Source organism: Acipenser ruthenus, chromosome 13 (genome assembly GCF_902713425.1).
Source record: "Acipenser ruthenus chromosome 13, fAciRut3.2 maternal haplotype, whole genome shotgun sequence".
Taxonomy (NCBI): Eukaryota; Metazoa; Chordata; class Actinopteri; order Acipenseriformes; family Acipenseridae; genus Acipenser; species Acipenser ruthenus.
The window spans coordinates 31,029,874-31,051,849 of record NC_081201.1 but is presented as its reverse complement, the minus strand read 5'-3'; the positions used below and the strand labels follow the sequence as shown (position 1 = coordinate 31,051,849).

The window sequence follows — 21,976 nt, the reverse complement described above, 5'->3', positions numbered from 1 at the left end:
TATAGAGTTCAAATGAATTCCTTATACTGTCAAAGTAAAAGACAAAAAAAGTCTGGCCTGTAGGATTCAGTGCAGATGTCTGTCTGCAAATTCCACATATATTTTTTTGTTGTTGAAATTGCATAAAACCTGTAGTACACAGAAAGAATACAGCATGGAGATGACAAATATTTAATAAAATGAATGATCTGTTTTTACATTTTCAGACCCGGTTACAGTTTTTGTAATGCAATTACAACCCCCACCATGAGAAGCAACGAGCATCCGAAAGGCCATCGCATTTTAGAGACGGTTCAGCTCAGGTACCGGGGATTGTGTTTTCTCTGCTTGTTTTGCTCTCTTTTCAAAGACATAAAGTGAAGTAATACAATTTATAACTTCTTTGTCGACAACAAAAATATCAACACATTTTATGAATTCTAAATAAAATGTTTCTACTAACAGACAACTGAATAATTGTACACTAAACACTAAAAGGTTTTTGTAAATATTGTTAGAAGTAAACTGCACTACATTCATTTTTGTTCGCAGTTTGACAAACTAGTCACCAAATAGAAAATCAACAAAAACAGACTAAGGTCAATTAATCCAATTTCTCTTCATGCATAAAAACCCACAGATCATAATGCCCTTAATACCACCACTCAATTTCTAGCATGTAAATGGTTGTTCAGTATTTCCTTGGCTTTGTCTGGAGCCTCGTCAGCAGCAACCTCTATGTGAGGAACGACCCCAGCTCCCTCCCAGGAGGCCCCCTGAGAGCTGTCTGATCTGCTGGTGGGGACGGTGAGGTAGAGATTGGTGTCGTCCACGTGGTATGTTTGAGGAGGATGACATCCACCACTGGTTACTTCACCAACAATCAGGGCTCTTCCCAGCTTCTTCATTATGAAGACAAATTCTTCTGCAGCACCCGCTGTCGTTGTACTAGTCAGTATTACCAAGTCCTTCTTTGAACCATATCTTTCACCTTGTGATACAATAAAAAATGTATACATATATTTGAATGATATCAGGGAGGATATTTTCAACACGTTTATTCCAGTCTTTATTTAACTTTTTTAGTGAAAATTGAAAAAACATGTTACTGTTAACAAAAATGAAACAACTTGAGAATGCTTATGAGACACCGATTTCTTTTGCTTGTTTGTTTGTTTGTTTTCCTTTTGCATTTCTGGTTATGCTAGAGATGTAACCCCTCCAGTCTGGTTTCAATCATAAAGTGTGTGTATGGTCAAAATTACTGAAGGATTGTTTACTCTTTAAAGCTTGTCCTGGACAATATAGGGGCCAGAGAATAAAAGTCCTCTGTATTTTTTAATTGTCCCATTGGTTACTGTTCAGCGAGAGCTGACCTCTGTGTCACCGAACCCCAGATATAGAACAGAGGTGACAAAGGGGGGAAAGAAACATAGTCAAGAGGTAAAGAACCTTGCAAGGTTTTGAAACTAGAAGCTAATTGATTCCAACATAAGGGAAGAGCTATGGTCACAACAAGACTTGAAAGAAATGTAGCATTATACAAATTAAACGTAGTTCAATCTCTCGCAACAATGGTCACTCCTCCATTCCTACATATTTATCACTATTTTGAATGAGTGAAGCACTATTGGGTAACTTTTCAATGCTGAATGAGCTGTTAACCTGTACACCATTACCTGTGATAGATAATTAAAAGGGAAACATTTAACATGACTGGAATGCTTTGGCACGAATGGTGCTATAAGTATTTGTGCTTGTTGTTCTTACTGAATATGAGCGAGTTTGCTTTAAATTTAGAAAACGTTATTACCAGTGAGCTGAGATATGGTCCATAAGTCACTAGTTGATTCAGATGGTCTGTTGTAGATTTTATCCAGAAGAACTTTTTGATCTTCATCAAAGAAATACGAGCAGAAAGCAGCGATCGATGACGTAGGTCCTCCAATGTTAAATCTGCAATACAGTTTAAAAAGTTGCATTAGCAGTAAAGAAGTGATTACTATGACTGCAATATCTACTGGCATATATTATAGTACGCATTTTGTTTTATTCCACTATTGATTAAATATGTCTAAGTTACCTGCTTACAAATTAATAAAATATATTGCTACTGCCCTGATATATACTAATTGATACTTGCTGAGACATATATTAACATAAATTGGCAAAAGGTGTACCTAAGATCAACAATTAAAGCATCTGTGTTGACAATCTTCTTCCACACATGCTCCACCAGTAACTCTGACACTTGAGTGATGAGTTCAAATTCCCCAAACATGTCAAATCGAAGGTATCCAATGTTGTCCTCAAACACATCAGTGTGGAAAGAAAATTTGATCAAGTCTTCAAACACTTCAGGAGATGGAATCTAAAAAAAAGACAAGGATTTGGGTAATACATATAACATTTACAAGCAAAAGATTAATAAATAAATAAAAATAAAAAGTAACAGAGTTTGAGTTGTGTGTTTTTCAAAAATATGTTTTTTTTATTTAACATATATATATATATATATATATATATATATATATATATATATATATATATATATATATATATAATTTTGAACTATTACTATTGTATATTGATTTTTTTTAAATATAACATTGGTACACAAAATGCGTAATATGAATCTAAACAATTGTGTCTTCTGCTGTTATCACCAACTGAATAAACCCTATTGTGTTTGATTCAATAAATAAATGCATGTTTACTACAGCACATAACCAATAAACTCTAAACAGCAGCGGTTCTTCAGTATAGAGGCCACATAAGGACCACAAAGCTAATTGGCATCAATGTTCATGTGAACTATGAATGGAATATGTCCACAGCGATACTGGCTGGATAGAATCAGACCCATAGATTATTTGACATGTTATTTCTTAAATCTAAAACATGAAATCCTACCTGCATTGGTACAACTCCGGGAATGTGATCTTTCGAATTTTGAGGTATGTAAACAATCTTTAAATGCTTATCCCCAGATAATGCTTGTAGGTCAGCTGTGAGTTTTTCCGCCAATTCTAACTCTGAATTGATCATGTCGTAGTTTCCCTTCTCACCGAGAGCCACCATTTTCACAGCAATACCCGCACCTATTTCCGAAAACGCGTAATTATCAGTCACCAGCTTCCCAGCAGTTTGCACAATGGACGGGATTTTGGAGCGAAGGTTAATGATACTATTGGCAACAATCATTCCCTCATTAGCCTGAACTGCAACGTGGGGTTCAACTCCAGAAACACTCCAAAACTTTCCAGTAACTGCACTGAGTACTACTTGATTGGGAATGGATGCATATAAATGACTCTCTCCAATTTTATAGGTGCCTATTGACAGTGAACCTCCTATGGTTGGTTCCCCAATAATAGTAGCCCTGTTTAGGTCTTTCATTGCCCTAGTAAATGTTTCAGCAGCAGAACCTGTCATATGACTGGTGATAATGTAAATGTCTTTCTTTGAATCATATCTCTCTCCCAAAACCACAGGTATTGTCCTTATTTGTGTAGTGCTGGATGTGGAACGGTCAAAGACAGTATATAGGTGACGAGGTGGTTCTGCATCAAAGAAGTATGAGCAAAATATTGGGATTGCTGTGGAATAGCCACCAGTGTTGTATCGCATGTCAATGATCAAAGCATCAGTGTTGACAAGTTTGTTCCAAACGAGATTAATAAGTTGTGGCCCAATGGCCCTTATTATTTCGGCATCTGCCATCATATCAAATCTCAGGTAGCCAACATTACCAGGCAGAATTTCAATCTTGAACAATGCTTCTATAATATATCCAAGTTCTTCGGGGCTTGGGATTTTGGAGGCTTGATCTTCCAATACCTCTGGCTCAATGTCACTGTAGAAAACATGTAAACGATGATCCCCTGATGTCTCCTGCAAATCTGAAGTCAACTGAGAGGCCAAGGACTCATAATCCACCACTGATCGATATAAACCTTCTGACCATTTGGATCGGAGGACCTTTCTTACTTTAGTAGCTACTTCAGGGATAGTGTAATTGACCTCCAATAGTTTCCCAGTATCTTCTACCAAAGTATGAACCTCAGAGTGAAATGCTATGATTTCATTAGCTTTTTCTAAGGCCTCGTCTTCCAATACGATTGCATCTGGAACAACCCTACCACCTAACCAACATTCTCCATTATTATCTATGAAATTTATAACTGGAACTGTGATGACCACATTGGTGTCTTCAATTTGAAAGTATCTGGAATGTAACAAAGTACCAGAAGTTATTTCTCCAATTATTGTTGCTCTGCTCAGCGACTGCATTAGGTAAGCAAACTCCTCAGCTGCAGTTGAGGTATGATGACTAGTAAGCACATATACTCCTCTCTTTGCTCCATAGGGTTGTCCCCGGATATTAGGAATGGTGTAGAATTCTTTTGTGGAGTTAGTCACTCTGTTGTATATTGTGAAAAAACGAACTTCCTGCGTTTGATCCTGGAAGTAAGACAGAAGGAGAGGGACAGCACCAGATGGACCACCAGTGTTGTAGCGTATATCTATGATGAGGTTCTCAGTGTCCTTTATGGGATCCCACACTTTGTCGACAATATATTGGCCTAATTTGACCAACAAAGAAGTATCAGCAAATTCATCAAACCGAAGGTAGCCAATATTTCCAGGCAGAATCTTTACTTTGAAAACAGTGTTAACTAAAGCCTGGAGAAATCCAGGGTCTTCTGGTAATTTGTCTGCTGGAGATGTGTCTTCTATAGTGACTGGAGCTTCTGCCATGATTTTGACCATTAAGCGTGGATCTTCAGACACAGACTGCAGCTCATAATTTAGTTTAGTAGCTAAGTCTTCTTCTGAAATAACTGAAGAATAATCGATCAATGAAATGTGATTAAGGAGCATAGGCACCCTATCAGTAAATGAATAGTATCTTTTAATTATGCCGCTAACAGACTGGACTACTGTAGGGACTGCACTTCTGACAGCCAAAATTGACTTCGCTTTCTCAAGAGCATCAGCAGCATTTGTCGATACACAAGGGAACACGCCATTTACTTCCCAGCTCTGCCCTGTAATGGGATTGATGGATCTAGCACTGGGGACAGTAATGTAAAAATCTGATTTCCCAATCTTCAATTTTTCAATGTTTAGAGATCCACCTGCTGATCTTTCACCAACAGTGATGGCTCTATGCATATGCTTTAAAATATAAGCAATGTCTTCAGCCACACCTTCAGTAAACTTGCTTGTTAAAATGATTACATCTTTGTCTTTTCCATACCTTTCACCCAGAACTGAAGACAGTGTCCAGATCTCTTGAGTGGAATTTGATGGGCGGTCGTAAACTGTGTCAATATGAACAGCAGGGTCTGCTTCACAGAAATAAGAGATAACATAAGGAATCCCTGACACTTGTCCTGTAGTGCTGTAGCGAAAATCCAAAATCAAAGATGATGTGTGCATAACGCTTCTCCAAACACTGTTAACAAGCAAAGGACCAATCTGCTGAACGACATCATCCCCAATAATATGATCGATCCGTAAGTAACCTACATTATTCTCCAGAACTTCATAATGGAGAGAACTCTTAATCAAATACAGGAGCTGATCTGGTGGTAGTGCTGGCAGAACAGGAGGCTGCGAGCGGGCAGGAGCACCAGGTTCATAGGACACAACCAGCCTCGGGTCATTCAGAGCACCCTGAACACCAGCTGTCAAAACAGTGGCGATCGTTCTTGGATCCGTTATGTGAAGCATTTCACCACGCCTGATTGCCTGTTCCATTGCTTCTTTCATTCCGACTAGATTTTCAGGAAAGCAGTAGTTGTTGAGAAGAACCTGGGCCATATCCAGAACCAAGGTTGGTTGAAATATGCCCTCCGACAAAGCATTGCTGACGAATAAGAGCGTCACCAACAAACACACAGTTCTTGCCATTTTTGCTTGAAATGTAGCTTTTTAAACCGCAGAACTGTGAAATACACTTGAGCAAGGTTCAGCTGTGCTTCATTCTGTAGACTGCTCTGAGAAATGAGGATACATTCCTGCAAAGAGCTTTCTGACCATACCAACATAAGAAGCTTTTGTTTAAACTAAACCTTTAATCGCATTAACGTGGGGGCCTTCAAAAACACAAGAAGAAACAAAGAATACAGGACCTGTATTCACAACTAGATATAAGGGACATGTAACTGACTGGACAAGTTGATCATGTCACACAGAATGCGATTTTCTGAGAATGTATCACATTGAGCCACAGAGCAGGGATAGCATAGAAATTGTGAATAAAACCTTGAGTTTTTATGCCCTTGACTTCATTTTATGAAATGGCTTACAAAGGGGGCTGGGTGGGGTCGGGTCGGGTGGGCGGGGGCAGACTGTGCAGAGCTAATTGTACCAAATTTTGTGATGTCTATTGAGTGCATTGACACCAAGAAAATATATTTCACTTGTGATTTAAACGAATCCCTCATCTCCAGACCTCATAATCTAAATCAGAGTATTTAATATATTTGTTATATTGAATAATATCAGCATTGCTTTAAACTGTATTTTCTGAATAATCCAGCAGACAGACACTTGAAGATTACATTATGCAACTACGTCTGCTTCTTAATCAGCATAAAATATAGTTCATCAAGCTTATCTTTTAATACCAACATAATACCATTTGATTACATAAGCTCTTGTCTGGCCATTGTTTTTAGCCAATAGGAACCAAGTTCCCTATACTAAGAACAGAACCATATTGCTCAATGCGTCAATGGTAGAAGTATAAGGCATTGCATTTATAAAGAGGATCCGCTAGTGGAAATAACAACTTCGTTAATTCTGCTTATTAGCCTCGCAGGAGTAAAACACATGTTTTTAACCGGATACTAAATCTGTGCAGCTATATTTGGCTTATAATGTAAACATAACAGTGGCTTGCTAGGATGGGAATATGGGCTGCTGTCTACCATGGATTAAGCGTGTTTCATAAAAAATAAATAAAAAACCCCACAACAACAACATAAAAAACTATTACTAATAAACTATCCTTATTAGAAGTAAAACATATCCATCTATCTATCTCTCTATCTCTCTATCTATCTATCTATCTATCTATCTATCTATCTATCTATACATACTGAATACTGAAGCAAACATTTATAAAAGTGGTATCTGTGCATATATATATATATATATATATATATATATATATATATATATATATATATATATATATATATATATAGGATCAATTAACAATACAATATTTTCAGTGTGAGGGTAAGAAACATTATCATGTGATGGATGCTATCATATCAGACTGGGCTCAAACAGCGCTCAACTGATTAAGGTCAAAACTGAAGTTGTTGGAAAGCAACCTGTAGAGTGCACTCTTTGCACACAATGCCTTGCAACTCTTGTACCGTTTGAAGGCACTAGATGGCGCTGTCAAAAAAGGGAACCTTAAATCTCCTTTGAGAAAGCATCTGCAGAACTTTCAAGTTACGCAAGAAGAAAACATTTTCATTGAATGATTTATTTCTTTTGGATGTATTGGTTGAATGAGAAAACAGATTTTCACAATGCTTTTATTGAGAATAGGAAATTACTGCAAGGCCTGGTAGGTAAACAGAAGTAATACAAAATGTGCAAAAACATTTTAAAATAAAACTTATAATGCCAAACCTTAAAAAGTGTATATATATATATATATATATATATATATATATATATATATATATATATATATATATATATCGAAACGTTGGGCAGCTGGCTCTTTGAGCTAATATATATATATATATATATATATATATATATATATATATATATATATATATATATATATATATATATGGGTTAGATGTAGGGTTCAATATTCAAGCTTTTGCACGGTGAGGCAGCTAGTTTTCATTGTTGACGCATTTAATTGATTCAGTGTTGATTCAGTGTTTTTTAACTAAATGATGTATATGCAAAAACTGGGATTTCTGACTTGTATTGTTTCAATGTGTGACAGCAATGTAATCTATAAAGTATAACTTTATCTGCCTGTATTGGAATTCAGTCCATTTCAACAAAAAGTGCACAACATCATTGGTCGTTGCATTCTTTTATTTTGTCTTTTTATAGTGACCTGTGTGACTATGTTTGGTAAAAATATAAGAAAGTAAAAGAAAGTAGACAACTGTTTTGGCTTGGACTTTGTTCAGTGGAAATTGTGGATTTCCAATAGGCATCAAATATTATTTCAGTATCAGCCTTTGATCTTGCCCATCTAACTTTTTTTTTTTTATCCATATATCTTCATAGTATTCAAATTAAACTCTTTCACTGAGTTAACCTAATGTGGCTTGTGCATTATATTATAGTACTATGAAGACTTCATTTTAGACACATTTTTATTTATGTAGAGGGCTGTGCTATTTGCCCAAAATCATGTCTGTGTCCGCTTATTGATATGTATTTATAATAGCACTTGAAACAGTCCTTACTTATGTTAAGCAGGCTTTCATCTTTTGGAAGAGAACCTTCAACCATTAGTTATATGTTTAAAGTTGGGGGGAAAAATATTTATCTATGTTTTAAGTCAATTTCCTTTTTAATGTAAAGCTTTCTCTTTAGTCTTCCAATGAGGATTTGAAAATTACAATTGTCCCCAGGAGGATACAGAACTGCTCCATGGCTTCTTCCTGATCCATCCTGATTGCATCCAGCATGAATTTCAATGGGGTCGGCAGTTATAAAGCTTACACATGGAAACAAAATAGTCGCTTTTCTTTAACGCAACAGAAAACTCCAAATTAAGGGTTTACCAAAAAGTTATAGGCTACAATAATGTAGTGTCAGTATTTAATGTTCCACACATGGAACAGGACCTTACCTTAGTGGAATTTGCTGAAGAAAACTCAATAAGATTTTCATACATATCTATACAAGTGTATTTATAATGCCATTTCCATTGAGCTTGTGCAACAAAAAACCTAAAAAACACCTCACAAATAATTCTGTGTGTGTGTGTTTGCACCCCACAACTCCCACGCTAAACATACCAGAAGCTTGGTTTGAAGCCAGAAGTGTGATATCACAGCAACAAATGTGACAGGAAATATTATTACCACTATGATAAAAACACATCTTTATGAAAGAAAAATAATGGAACACCAAATCTCAAATAAAGGATCAAATGTGAGTTAAAATAAAGTACTATTCTTTTCTTGACATTGCAATTAATTAGCCAATAACCACTTGAAGGATAATTAATCATGCATTCTAATTTAAAATAATGCCTGGGAAATTTTGAGACTGACTCAACTGCATATATATATATATATATATATATATATATATATATACAGTGCCTTGCGAAAGTATTCGGCCCCCTTGAACTTTGCGACCTTTTGCCACATTTCAGGCTTCAAACATAAAGATATGAAACTGTAATTTTTTGTGAAGAATCAACAACAAGTGGGATACAATCATGAAGTGGAACGAAATTTATTGGATATTTCAAACTTTTTTAACAAATAAAAAACTGTAAATTGGGCGTGCAAAATTATTCAGCCCCCTTAAGTTAATACTTTGTAGCGCCACCTTTTGCTGCGATTACAGCTGTAAGTCGCTTGGGGTATGTCTCTATCAGTTTTGCACATCGAGAGACTGAAATTTTTGCCCATTCCTCCTTGCAAAACAGCTCGAGCTCAGTGAGGTTGGATGGAGAGCATTTGTGAACAGCAGTTTTCAGTTCTTTCCACAGATTCTCGATTGGATTCAGGTCTGGACTTTGACTTGGCCATTCTATCACCTGGATATGTTTATTTGTGAACCATTCCATTGTAGATTTTGCTTTATGTTTTGGATCATTGTCTTGTTGGAAGACAAATCTCCGTCCCAGTCTCAGGTCTTTTGCAGACTCCATCAGGTTTTCTTCCAGAATGGTCCTGTATTTGGCTCCATCCATCTTCCCATCAATTTTAACCATCTTCCCTGTCCCTGCTGAAGAAAAGCAGGCCCAAACCATGATGCTGCCACCACCATGTTTGACAGTGGGGATGGTGTGTTCAGGGTGATGAGCTGTGTTGCTTTTACGCCAAACATAACGTTTTGCATTGTTGCCAAAAAGTTCGATTTTGGTTTCATCTGACCAGAGCACCTTCTTCCACATGTTTGGTGTGTCTCCCAGGTGGCTTGTGGCAAACTGTAAACGACACTTTTTATGGATATCTTTAAGAAATGGCTTTCTTCTTGCCACTCTTCCATAAAGGCCAGATTTGTGCAGTATACGACTGATTGTTGTCCTATGGACAGAGTCTCCCACCTCAGCTGTAGATCTCTGCAGTTCATCCAGAGTGATCATGGGCCTCTTGGCTGCATCTCTGATCAGTCTTCTCCTTGTATGAGCTGAAAGTTTAGAGGGACGGCCAGGTCTTGGTAGATTTGCAGTGGTCTGATACTCCTTCCATTTCAATATTATCGCTTGCACAGTGCTCCTTGGGATGTTTAAAGCTTGGGAAATCTTTTTGTATCCAAATCCGGCTTTAAACTTCTCCACAACAGTATCTCGGACCTGCCTGGTGTGTTCCTTGTTCTTCATGATGCTCTCTGCGCTTTAAACGGACCTCTGAGACTATCACAGTGCAGGTGCATTTATACGGAGACTTGATTACACACAGGTGGATTCTATTTATCATCATTAGTCATTTAGGTCAACATTGGATCATTCAGAGATCCTCACTGAACTTCTGGAGAGAGTTTGCTGCACTGAAAGTAAAGGGGCTGAATAATTTTGCACGCCCAATTTTTCAGTTTTTTATTTGTTAAAAAAGATTGAAATATCCAATAAATTTCGTTCCACTTCATGATTGTGTCCCACTTGTTGTTGATTCTTCACAAAAAATTACAGTTTCATATCTTTATGTTTGAAGCCTGAAATGTGGCAAAAGGTCGCAAAGTTCAAGGGGGCCGAATACTTTCGCAAGGCACTGTATATATATATATATATATATATATATTACAGAAGCTTAACGCATGAAAGATAATCTGCATATTAGTTTGTTTTACTTAGGAGGCTGGAAAGACACCATGTATCTCATGCTTGAGATAATAACATGTTAGCTTAATGGAAGTGGCTCCCTTGCAGTCAGAAGAAGGCTTATCTTTCAAGTGTGTCATGGAAAGAAATTGTTGGGTGTTTTGGGATAGCAAAAGATTTGTATAAACAAGACACTTGTTATTCCACTTAACAAGGAATTTCATTATCACACATGAAGAACGTACTGTAACACTGACAACATGTATTTTATACTCCTAAAAAAAGTATATGATTTTCAAGTAACAAAGATACAAACTGCTCAAAATGATATTTCACAACAGCAAGCAACCTATAATGTTGTCCCTTTGGATCTTCTCCTGTGGAAAAATATTCAGTCAGCAGAGCTGCATGGTATAGGTTGTTCCATTCCTCCGCCAGTAGCTGTCAATCAAAACCACAAACACCCCAATCAAATGCATTGTGCAGTGCGATACATACAGTATCACTCTGTGGAAGGGAGGTACAGGGACAGCACTGTCAAAAGTCAGTTAAAAGTCACATATGGCTGCCAGGAAATGTCAACTACTACATCAATAAGTCTCATCTTGAATAAATTGAGACATGAATGTGTCAACACGTTTGAAGCAACATGGCCATTTTTGATCAACCAAGCATAATGCTGTTGGAAGACGCCAGTCAAGATCATACGAGAGAGACAGCTACAGAACAAGCAAGCATACAGATGTGATTGATTAAAAAAGAAATCTAATTGTATCTAAACTGTATCTGGAAAAGTACATTCTTACCAGGGCCCAGGAAACCCTAGTGCCAGGAACTGAAAACTTGTGTGTGGACTAAAGGTTTCAATCTTAACATTTCCATTTAATCGATTAAACTGAGTATGTGAACAAATAATTAATACAAGTCAGCTGTTTCAGTAAAGGAATTCCTTTTTAATGAATGTGCTGGCTTATTTGTATTGTTTACTGTCTTACACATAATTTAACAATTAACTGATCAATTCTTAATCAATTAAACATTTACACTTCTGTATCTTATAGTATGTCCATTGTATGTCTACATTGATATTAAAATAAGAATCTGCTGTACATGCATTGTATAAATACCTCAATGAAATGAGTTATCAATTTACATCATTAATATACAGATTTACATGAAGATGTAAGCCGCCTTTGGTTCAGTACAACTACCTACACCCACACTTGGCAACCTGCATCCCTTCGTATTTGTATTGAAAGGTTGGCTGCCCTTTTTCATCATAGTATAGGATTGAGATGGAATCCAGTTTGGTTGGAACACAACACGGTTTTGCAGTTTTCTTGGGATTTTTAAGATGCACTAGGGTCTGGACAAGGGCATGCTTGGAAGGGGTGAGATTATCACCCAAGGGATAGGAGCAGACTCCCTTACATTCATATGCTTCATATTCTTTTGGTGCCACTATCCAGTCCCAACCAATCTCTTTAAAATCAACCCGAAGAGATCTTCTTTGGCAAAAGTCAGGCTTTGTACTTCTTTTTCTCCTAGATGGGGGCTTATCTTCATCGTAATTCATATTACCCTCTGCCAAAAACACACTTTCTTCTTCGTGAAGGATCATTTCTTTAAGTTCATCTTCTTTTTTTTCATTTCTAAGATCGTCTGAAAAAATTATTAACACTGGGGAGCTATTTTTAAAGCTGACACTGACATCTAAACCCCCGCCTTCCAAAGGCATGCCACCCGTGCGATCAATTTGTACTTGAAGTGTGTTTGTGGTTTGGCTAGATTTTACCCATCGCTTGATAGCCTTAGTGACTTCAAAAGTTTCCCAGGAATTTTGTTTTTTGTTGACATCTTTGGATGCAAGAAAATGGAGCGTTGACCCGTCTTTATTATTCTCCACGTCATACACTTTTATTCTGGCCTGGACATCATTTGTATCATTTTCAAGGAAAGTATATAACCGCAGCTCAGCCATGGTGATCTCCTCGTGGCTTGGAATGGAAATGTTGAATAGAAGCAAGTGTTGCTTTTCACTAGCTGTTCCCTTTGACATCGTAGCATCTGTAAATTAGATTACAAGATTTGTTTTTAACAACGTTAAAAGCACTGAAACACTATGAAATGTGTATTTAGTTGATATAGTATGACTTGAGTGAATACAATGATGGTGTAGCTAATATTGCTATTGAGAAGTAATGCCACTAATCATAAATGAATCAAACACACAGTGGAAATGCATTTTGCCACATGCATGGCTTTCACACTAACAGCGCAATAAAAATACTGTCACAAGTTGCATAAAAAACTAAAGATGAAATGCACTCCAAACTGAAGGAAGAGTACAGTACGTCACAGTGACCTCTGATTTTAAGGGGGTGGGGGTTGTGCACTGGATTGAAAATATTAAACATGATGCAACTTTATACGTATTTAGCTGCTGTTCTAGTGCAAACTATACTGAATACACAGTGTGACCTCCCTGTCAGGTTCCTGTTTTAGCTATATGTGCCCAGAACCTTCATATTTCTGCGGTGTAACATATAACCAAATACTCATTATATCATGCCATTAAATATATAATAGTGATAGTAGCAGTATTACCAATATATACCATGCGTCTTGTGAGAGTTAAGTATCAATAATCAGTATTCATATTAAAATACAATTGCTGGTAGACAGCTCATATAGTGAACATGTAAATTACAAAGATAAAAGGTAAAAACAAGTTGACTTTTCAATAAGGGAATGAGCAATTCAGGATTCAAGTGATGCAATAAAAAATAAAGTATGGCTACTTTACACATTCTTATAGCTTCACTGCTTAACTAGTTTAGTATGTGTACAAAAAGATATGGCAAAAACTGTATATTTCATTACATTATCTAATCTATCTATATGTATGTATACTGTACAGTATATATAAATAGAAGACATACTGTACATTATTTAAAACATATACTGTATATATATTATTTATTTCTTAGCAGACACCCTTATCCAGGGCAACTTACAATTGTTACAAAATATCACATTATTTTTACATACAATTACATTATTTTTACATACAATTACCCATTTATACAGTTGGGTTTTTACTGGAGCAATCTAGGTAAAGTACCTTGCTCAAGGGTACAGCAGCAGTGTCCCCCACCTGGGACCGAACCCACGACCCTCCAGTCAAGAGTCCAGAGCCCTAACCACCACTCCACACTGCTGCCCATATATAAACTTGAAATAGCATCAACAATCATGTCCTATGTCATCTAATCCATGATCCAGTCCTGTGTATTGAAGGTAACTGGATATGAATAAGTAGTTGTATGAAATATGAAGTTACATCACTCAGTATTACATTTTCAACATGCTTCCTGTAAAAAAAAAGAATGCTACTTAATTGCATTAAGTAAAATGTATGTTTTGTAGAACAATAAAATATACATACCTTTGACATTGAAGCTCCGAGCAATATTAGACTGTGGCATTGAGGACTTATCGGTTGTATACCTGTTGTACAATTCAAGCATGAACTGAGGAGGATCGGCTTTGTTGTGCTCATGTGGCACTCTGGATAAATTCAGACTCCGCAGAAACTCTTGTTTCATGTTTTCTAGAAACGGGTTCAGGTCAATATGAATGTCCTCCTCCACGGTGCTCTCATCCTCGGAGATCTGGAGTTGCTTCTGGACTCCACTCGTTTTACTATTCACCGGTTTACACCTTGCAGAGCCAACGAAGACCAGAACTATCATCCACAGTGGGAGTATGTAGTTCAGTGTCGCCGCCATCTCTAGATTAGGGATACTAATTATCTCGGTTTTCCAAGTGTTTAAACAAGTGTCCTACAAGTAAAGAAGAAAGAATCCTAACAGTAACGATCCCGAATAGAGACTTCTGATTTCTCTGTCTCGGTCTGCCGTAAACAGCAGCCTCTTGTCAACCAAAATAGTTGTACAGTTCTTCTTATCTTGGCTATTAATGCCATGCTTAAGGTTTTGTTATCTTGCAAGACTTGTAGTTAATGAAGATTCTGTAAACATTTGACAGACACATGTGGATAATGAGAAGGACACTGTATACTGTGAAGTAGTTGTACTACAGTACAAGGTCATTGACTAATTTTTGTTTTTTACCAATCCAAAGCCCAGTTTGAAGAAAAGTCACAGGAACTTTAATGTTTAAAGACTGGAGTGTTCAGTATACTGCAATAGGCCAAAAGTTCCCACATCACCAAGTACTGTTTCTTGAGGAGCCCTGCTTTTGATTAAGGCCATGCTACATCAGCCATTTGCTAATGAATTTATTTAAACAACTACCAAGATTTATAAGAATCAGTTCAGGCCTGTTTTATATCTTTATCTTATTTATTTAGTGTAACTCGTTTGTCTTAATTACGAAGATACTCAATTTTACCGCTGCTTCTTCGTCCTTCTTTTTTAATTTTGTTCAGAAAAAAGATGTGTACAATAAACTCAATATTTAGCATGTTTAAAACAATCTTTTAAGGGTTTCCAAAGCTGCATGTCTCAAAGCAATTGTGCAGAATGTAAAGTCTTTTCTATTCACTGGTACAAAAGCAGCAAAAAACAACAAAGGGACACTTAATCTCGGTTTTGTAATACAGTGATCCACAGTTATTTGACAATTTGACAATTTTGATAAGAAAACGGGTTAATTCACGGTTAGTCCAAGTTGCCATTACATTAACATGTGCAGTATATGAATGTATAGTCCCTTCCCTAATTTCACTGCCCTTGATATTTCACAAGTTTAATTTAAATTTAGTCAAACAACTTGTTTGGGAACAAGGCTGATAGTGATTGGTCAGGCTTATTTTTAACTCAGCGATACTTTTTAAAAAGTTAATTAAATTACATTCATAGACATTCAGATTTCATAATTGCTTCTTAGTAATTCAAATGTAAAGACTTACATTTGTAAAATGAGACTGACAATCTTAAGAACAATTTTTAACAGAAGAAAAAGTCACAAACATGAAAAAAATAAAACCATTAAACACATGCACTTCCCTCTGTTAGGGTTCATTGCCCGATATTTAAACAACACATGTTGTAGTTTCTCTACAAAAATAATCAAGTCTTTGGGAGGTCTTGTGTATTTCCATGGTTTCCTTTTCTTTCATCTGCCCAGCATTTAATGTAACAATTATGTTTCACCTGTATGCATGTGTGTGTGTGCATGGTTGGATATGTTTGCTTCTCAGCATGAGAGCTGTACAGTCTATAGATGAATTTTGCAATGAAAAACTGCAAGTTCAAGGTCACATATATTTCTAATCAGAAGGAAAAGGGAATTAGCAATCAAAACAAAGTTATTAGCAATGAAAGTGAAAGTGATGAAAAACTACATACAATAATCCCTACAAGGAAAAGATCACCAGTAGCACTCCCCGAATGTATTATCTTGTTAGCTTTCATTTGTATTTTAAAAGAGTTATTACAAGCACATTATTTTTGCCTCTAAATTTGATGTTAAAAAAATCCTGTTTTAAGACAAACATCAACGAAACTAGGAAGGGAAAAAGTCCTCATTCCTCTATACCCACATGAATGACCTTACAGATGCTTTTATTTGAGATTTTTATATCACGTTTGTCAGGAAAAACAAAATAACAAAAAGGTAGATGTGCCCCAAGCTGGAACGTGAACCATATCAACCAAAACTCTGACACATGATTGGGTGGTTGAAGCAACTTGTTATCTATGTGATATACTTTGATATTAGGAATTAAGAGGAACATGTTTTAATTTTATATCCAGGTTTTGTCACTCTTATTATACAAGGTTGAAAAAATTATGTCCATCCCAGTTAGTAAAACCCTCTTGAAAGTGCCCATTTGTGTATTGGGACTGCCATGTTTTTAACACTGTTAAAATATTTTTTTACCACTTAGGTTTGTTACTATTTCTATCACAAATAAGAACACAGTATAATAAATATGCATGTCCCACTATCACATCTTATAAAGGCATCTTAAACATTATTATTCTGAACACAGGACAAGGTAAAAGACTAGATCATAAGCAATATTAAACTTCTAATATTTATAATTATAATTTCATAAATGCATTTTGTGACATAAAGATAATGTGTGTTTATCAAGGAAGGAAAAACCTTAACTATTCATTTGGACGAAAAGAAACGCTGCATAAACCACTTGTCTAAGATTACATAAGATTTCAGTACGACCTAGACTAGAATAAGAATATTGTTCAGTACATTGACAATTACTTATAATTATTAGATACAACTGGTACAGTTAACATTTTCTAAACAAATTAGTATCTTGCTTCATTTAAATGTTTTAATTGCATACATCACTTTCATGCTTATATGAGGTAAATTAAAGCTACATTTGGTTGACTTTATTTAGGAGGGTGGATTTGGTGGTTACTTCCTTCATAATTAAAAAAAAAAAAAAAAAAAAGTTATACGAATTAAAAACTCTGATACCAAATGATAAACAGCAACAACAGCTACTGAAGGATACAATTACATACATACATACAAACATACATACATACATAGAAAAATACTTTTTGTATCAAAAAAAGAACAATTTCAGTGGACATGTAAACAGCATACAGTTTAACAAGAGAAAGGCACAACTATTGTTCTTTTAACAATTATTTTGCTCCTCGCTATAGGTTTCCTTGTAATTTATGCTGCCTCTTTTTACTATAGTTAACATTTCTTGCGGACCAAGGCAGATTTGTATTAGTATTGAAAGAGTTATCTCCCAACAGATTGTACATATATATCTCACCCCAACAGGTATTCTAATCCGTGCTGGAGAGCAGTGTGTATAAAGAAGAAGACAGAATTCAAAAAGCGGCAGAAAGAGACTGAAAGATCTGTTTCTATAAATATCACCCTGACTGTAAAGAAAAGAGTTCAGCAGCTTAGATGTGTAATGTTGCCTGAAGCTTCAATTCTGGTTGGATACTCCCCCACCCCCCTGTATCAATCATATAGAAACCAGTAAGGTGTCACTTGTTTAGTTTCCTTCTCAGTGAATCGCCAGTTCATAACGAAGTGTTCTCCCAGTATCTATCGACATGCACAGGTCTCCACGGACATGTTAGGGTAAATCTTCAATATCACATTCTCGTTCTCGTCCAAGAACAGGACACTTAGCGAGTTAATTTTGTCAGGAACGCAGCAGGGCGCTGGGATGCCAGGAATGATTCCCACTGCCTTCACAATGCTCTGGATTGTAGCATGATTGGAGGGGCGAAGCACCTGAGAACAAAGTGAGAGCTCAATGAAGCATTCGCAAGATAGTCTGCATTTGCATACCTTTCATTTGTGATTAATATATGTTACAATGTTCTCATTCTTATCAAACAAAATGTAAAGAAATATACTAACAAAATCTAATACAACCAACGGTTTGACTGAAATGATCCTTATTATCTAAAATAATCTGAGGCCAGTTATTATAATGATTCATCCCATAACATTACCATTCATAAAATTAAAGAAACTTCACATTTGGTGTTCAGTGTTTGGAAAAATATGTTTTATTTATTGTTATGTTGGAGTATTATGAGAATTAAAAAGTTTGCCAAACCTTTGGCAGTGGAAATTCACAAGCCCCTGCGCAGTAGTAGGCATCAAATGATTTTGGAGATATGATCCACTCACTCCAGCCAACATCCGCAAAGTCTACTTTGAGGTACCTCCTGGAGCAGATTCGAGGTTCATTCCATTGTCTCCTTCTAGCTTTTTTCATGGTCTTCTCATCAAAGCTTAGAACCTGTGACTTAGTCAATCCTTCACTGTTCTCCTGTCCCTTTCTCCGTCTGTCCTTTTTAGAAGTTTTTGGTTTCAGGGACATGTAAGCACTTTCCCACAAGTCATGTTTTTTAAAAGTACTGTATTCTACTTCTGGGAGTTCATTATTTTTGATGGGATCTGGAAAATAGGTATCTCTTTTAACACGGGCTTCAGGGGAGGTGTGGGGAGAATGGGTTGTTTCCTCATTTAGGGAGAAAGGGTCATACCTCTGCAATGTTATCGCAACACTGTTTGGTTCTGATATTGCCAGGTCATTGGCATATACAAGAATGTATGGTAGGTTTGAAGGTGCTACAGGATCTTGATACTTTTGGAACTTTTGTCCAATATCAAATTCAATTGTTATCAAGAGGTCCCCAGTTTTCTTTGCTCCTTTTATTATCTCTGATATATCCTTTAACTGCCAGGCTCCCCTCCTATTGGGGTAAACAGTGACGTTCCCCAGCAAGGATCCAACAGCCACATTTGAGGAAGCACTTCTGAAGATCAAGTTCACTGAAGGAAAGTGATGGAACTGTTGGAGCTGACAGGATGTGTTTTTGAAGCGTTTGCAGAAAAACGGTCTGTGTCTTGTGCGTTTGTCAAAGAAGAAGTGAAACGTAGTGGCAAGAATGACTTCTGATTCTTGAACGGAAGTCAAATTAAAATGATACAAGGGCTGCTGATCTATGACTTCTGAAAGAAAGAAAATGATCATTTCAAAATGGTAAGAATCTCACAATGTGCTTTCACTGGCTTTAACAATCTGCAGACCCAACTGGTTCCAAATGCTCATAATGTTATTGATACATTCTTCATCACTTATTGTTTCATTAGCTGCCTATCTGATATAAAGTGCGTCCCAGGACCTCAGTTCATGCTGTGCTGGAAGTGTGACTGATGATATTTCAGATGCTACTGTTACTACTGACAACATATAAAGGTAGTGCTACTTTTAATGAGGAGATACTAAATTTCACCAGGAAAGTCAGCTGCATTCAATCGGCCTAATATGATATTTCTGACTTCAATATTTATTTTTTTCAAATTTGATGTAACTTGATATAATCTCTGTAGATCTCTGTATTACTTGATCAAAGTTTGATTTACTTTTCAAAACGCGTTGAACAGAATGCACATCACAAGGACCTTATAATTAAGAAAGCATTCTGCAGAATGAATATTAAAAGCAACGTAACCCTTAGTTTGAAGGGTGGACAGTTTGTATATGTAATAGATTTGGTTTAATAACAAATTACTGTCAAATTACTAATAAAAAGTCAAAATAGAATGAATACAATGACCACATTATTTATAGAAAATGAGTGTGGTGTAAAATGAATATACTTTTTATTACGAGTAACGAGTTATCGTGTTGTATGAAGATAAATAATTAACAATAGTATAGAGTAGTGTTCGCAAGGTTTGCTCCAGGGATGTAATACAGTAATAACCACAGCATCTGTTCTGACTCAAAAATAAGAAAGAGTTCTTTGACGGGATAACCTACAGATGGCGCCATATAGACTTTGGGGTGGAAACAAGTTTGCATGATCAACTACCAACACTATAATTTAAACTCCTTACAATATCCCTTTAGTTCCTTTCTTTTGTGTTTGTTTTGTTTCTTTTCCTAAGGTTACTCTTCACTGCAATATGTAAATTACTGTAAAGTACTCTAAATGACTGCCGAGTTTTTATTGATAATACATGAAAATACTATAAATTAGGAGTATGTGATTTTGGTTATGCTATGCAATTCTATATGATACACGAATATAATTAAAACTGCAGACAAAAGCTAAATATAACCACAAAAGGAAACTCTGGCTTTTGTTAATATGGATGTTATATCTAAGAGTTATTTAAGGATACATACAAATATTAAAGTAAGTAAATGTAACAAACTTTGTTTATTATACTTTTTAGATGATACATTAGGCACTCCTCAAGGGTTTGATGCTTCTAACAGTGCACCTAATAGTACCTGTCTAAATATTTCGTATCTAGTATAATAAGCGATTGCTTACCCATGCTTGCCTTGAAGCTGCGTACTGTATTGCCGTCCCTTGGTCGATTAACTTCTCTATTATATTTATTATAAAGTTTAAGCATGTGAATAGCTACCATGTCCTGGTCTGTGGCAGCAAGTGCTGACATGTCAGTGTGATAATCAAAGGGTTTGTCAACGACACTGGCTTCGTATACCGCCGGTCTCTGATTTAGAAGGTCGCTTGCAGCTGTTTCGAGTCTTGGGTTTGCCAAAAATAAAATAAAATGCACAAGCATTGCACAGTTAGTAGCCATTTCGGTTAATCGTTTTAATTGTTTCATTTTAAACACAGATGTAGTAGAACACGTTTATAATAATACACCACTGTGCTGTAAAAAAAAGTCAATGAGATGATACAGTTAATACAGCCACAGATCTTTAGAATACAGGTAACCTGCTTTTAGTATTGCCTCTTCTTTATAAACGTCAAGTACGGTAGTCGTCTGCTTTAGTTTTGTTGCATTAGATCCTCTCTTGTGATGCAGTAAAATGTTCTCTGACTGTACAGAATAGTAATGCTTCTCGTGTAGTCTTACTATATCCAGTATGCAGCTCATACACTTGTTTCTTGTTACCGCCAGAAGCCAAGGAGTAATGTTAAGTAAAGATGCTGACGTCTACAGCTGCTGACCAACGAGGATCTGCGCCGTCACTCACTCCACGAGTTCCACTGCCAGGCACAACAAGCAATCCTCTGATGTGCGCACAAGAAGTGGATCTATGTGACTGAACCATGCAATTTATAGTTTTATCGATACTAATACATCAATATCATCATCATCATCATCATCATCATCTTCTTCTTCTTCTTCTTCTTCTTCTTCTTCTTCTTCTTCTTCTTCTTCTTCTTCTTCTTCTTCTTCTTGTGCTCTACTCTTACAATAGATCAATGCAATAAAATATATGACCCAATAATTTATTAATTGCATTTGTATTTCTTTATTCGGTCTATTTATAAAATATGCGAAAACAATGTTTTAATAATAAAAGCAACCGGCTTCTGTTTCAAAACAAAGGTAAAGATAATCAGATTTAACACAAATCGTGTTGATTTAGTTTTTAACACATGCAGGCTACGAGAAGGCTGCAAGAAGACAAATATACTCGAATTTGTGAAAACTTAAGACGACATGAAA

The 21,976-nt window shown here is 36.2% G+C and overlaps 3 protein-coding genes across 4 annotated transcripts; all 3 read right to left on the bottom strand.

Moving 5' to 3' along the window:
* Window positions 1-155: 155 nt before the first annotated feature.
* On the bottom strand, window positions 156-6,002 carry LOC117417915 (retinol-binding protein 3-like). Its single transcript, XM_034030313.3, has 4 exons — window positions 2,893-6,002; window positions 2,160-2,350; window positions 1,793-1,935; window positions 156-970 (listed from the first exon to the last, which is right to left on the bottom strand). Exons 1-4 carry the CDS (start codon window positions 5,896-5,898, stop codon window positions 645-647), a joined length of 3,666 nt encoding a protein of 1,221 aa, XP_033886204.3. The 5' UTR covers window positions 5,899-6,002; the 3' UTR covers window positions 156-644.
* A 5,773-nt stretch (window positions 6,003-11,775) lies between these two features.
* LOC117417649 (growth/differentiation factor 2-like) lies at window positions 11,776-14,864 on the bottom strand. The gene is made up of 2 exons (XM_034029808.3): window positions 14,433-14,864; window positions 11,776-13,051 (listed from the first exon to the last, which is right to left on the bottom strand). The coding sequence occupies exons 1-2, from the start codon at window positions 14,773-14,775 to the stop codon at window positions 12,192-12,194; spliced, it is 1,203 nt and encodes a 400-aa protein (XP_033885699.2). The 5' UTR covers window positions 14,776-14,864; the 3' UTR covers window positions 11,776-12,191.
* Window positions 14,865-16,728: 1,864 nt separating this feature from the next.
* LOC117418100 (growth/differentiation factor 10-like) lies at window positions 16,729-21,544 on the bottom strand. 2 transcript variants are annotated; one of them, XM_058985095.1, is made up of 3 exons: window positions 20,818-21,544; window positions 18,582-19,480; window positions 16,729-18,250 (listed from the first exon to the last, which is right to left on the bottom strand). In XM_058985095.1, the coding sequence occupies exons 1-3, from the start codon at window positions 21,119-21,121 to the stop codon at window positions 18,059-18,061; spliced, it is 1,395 nt and encodes a 464-aa protein (XP_058841078.1). In that variant the 5' UTR covers window positions 21,122-21,544; the 3' UTR covers window positions 16,729-18,058. The 2 variants fall into 2 exon arrangements, with proteins under 2 accessions (XP_058841078.1, XP_033886582.3); XM_034030691.3 differs by having other exon boundaries at window positions 18,582-19,483; window positions 20,818-21,542.
* Between the last annotated feature and the right edge of the window lie 432 nt (window positions 21,545-21,976).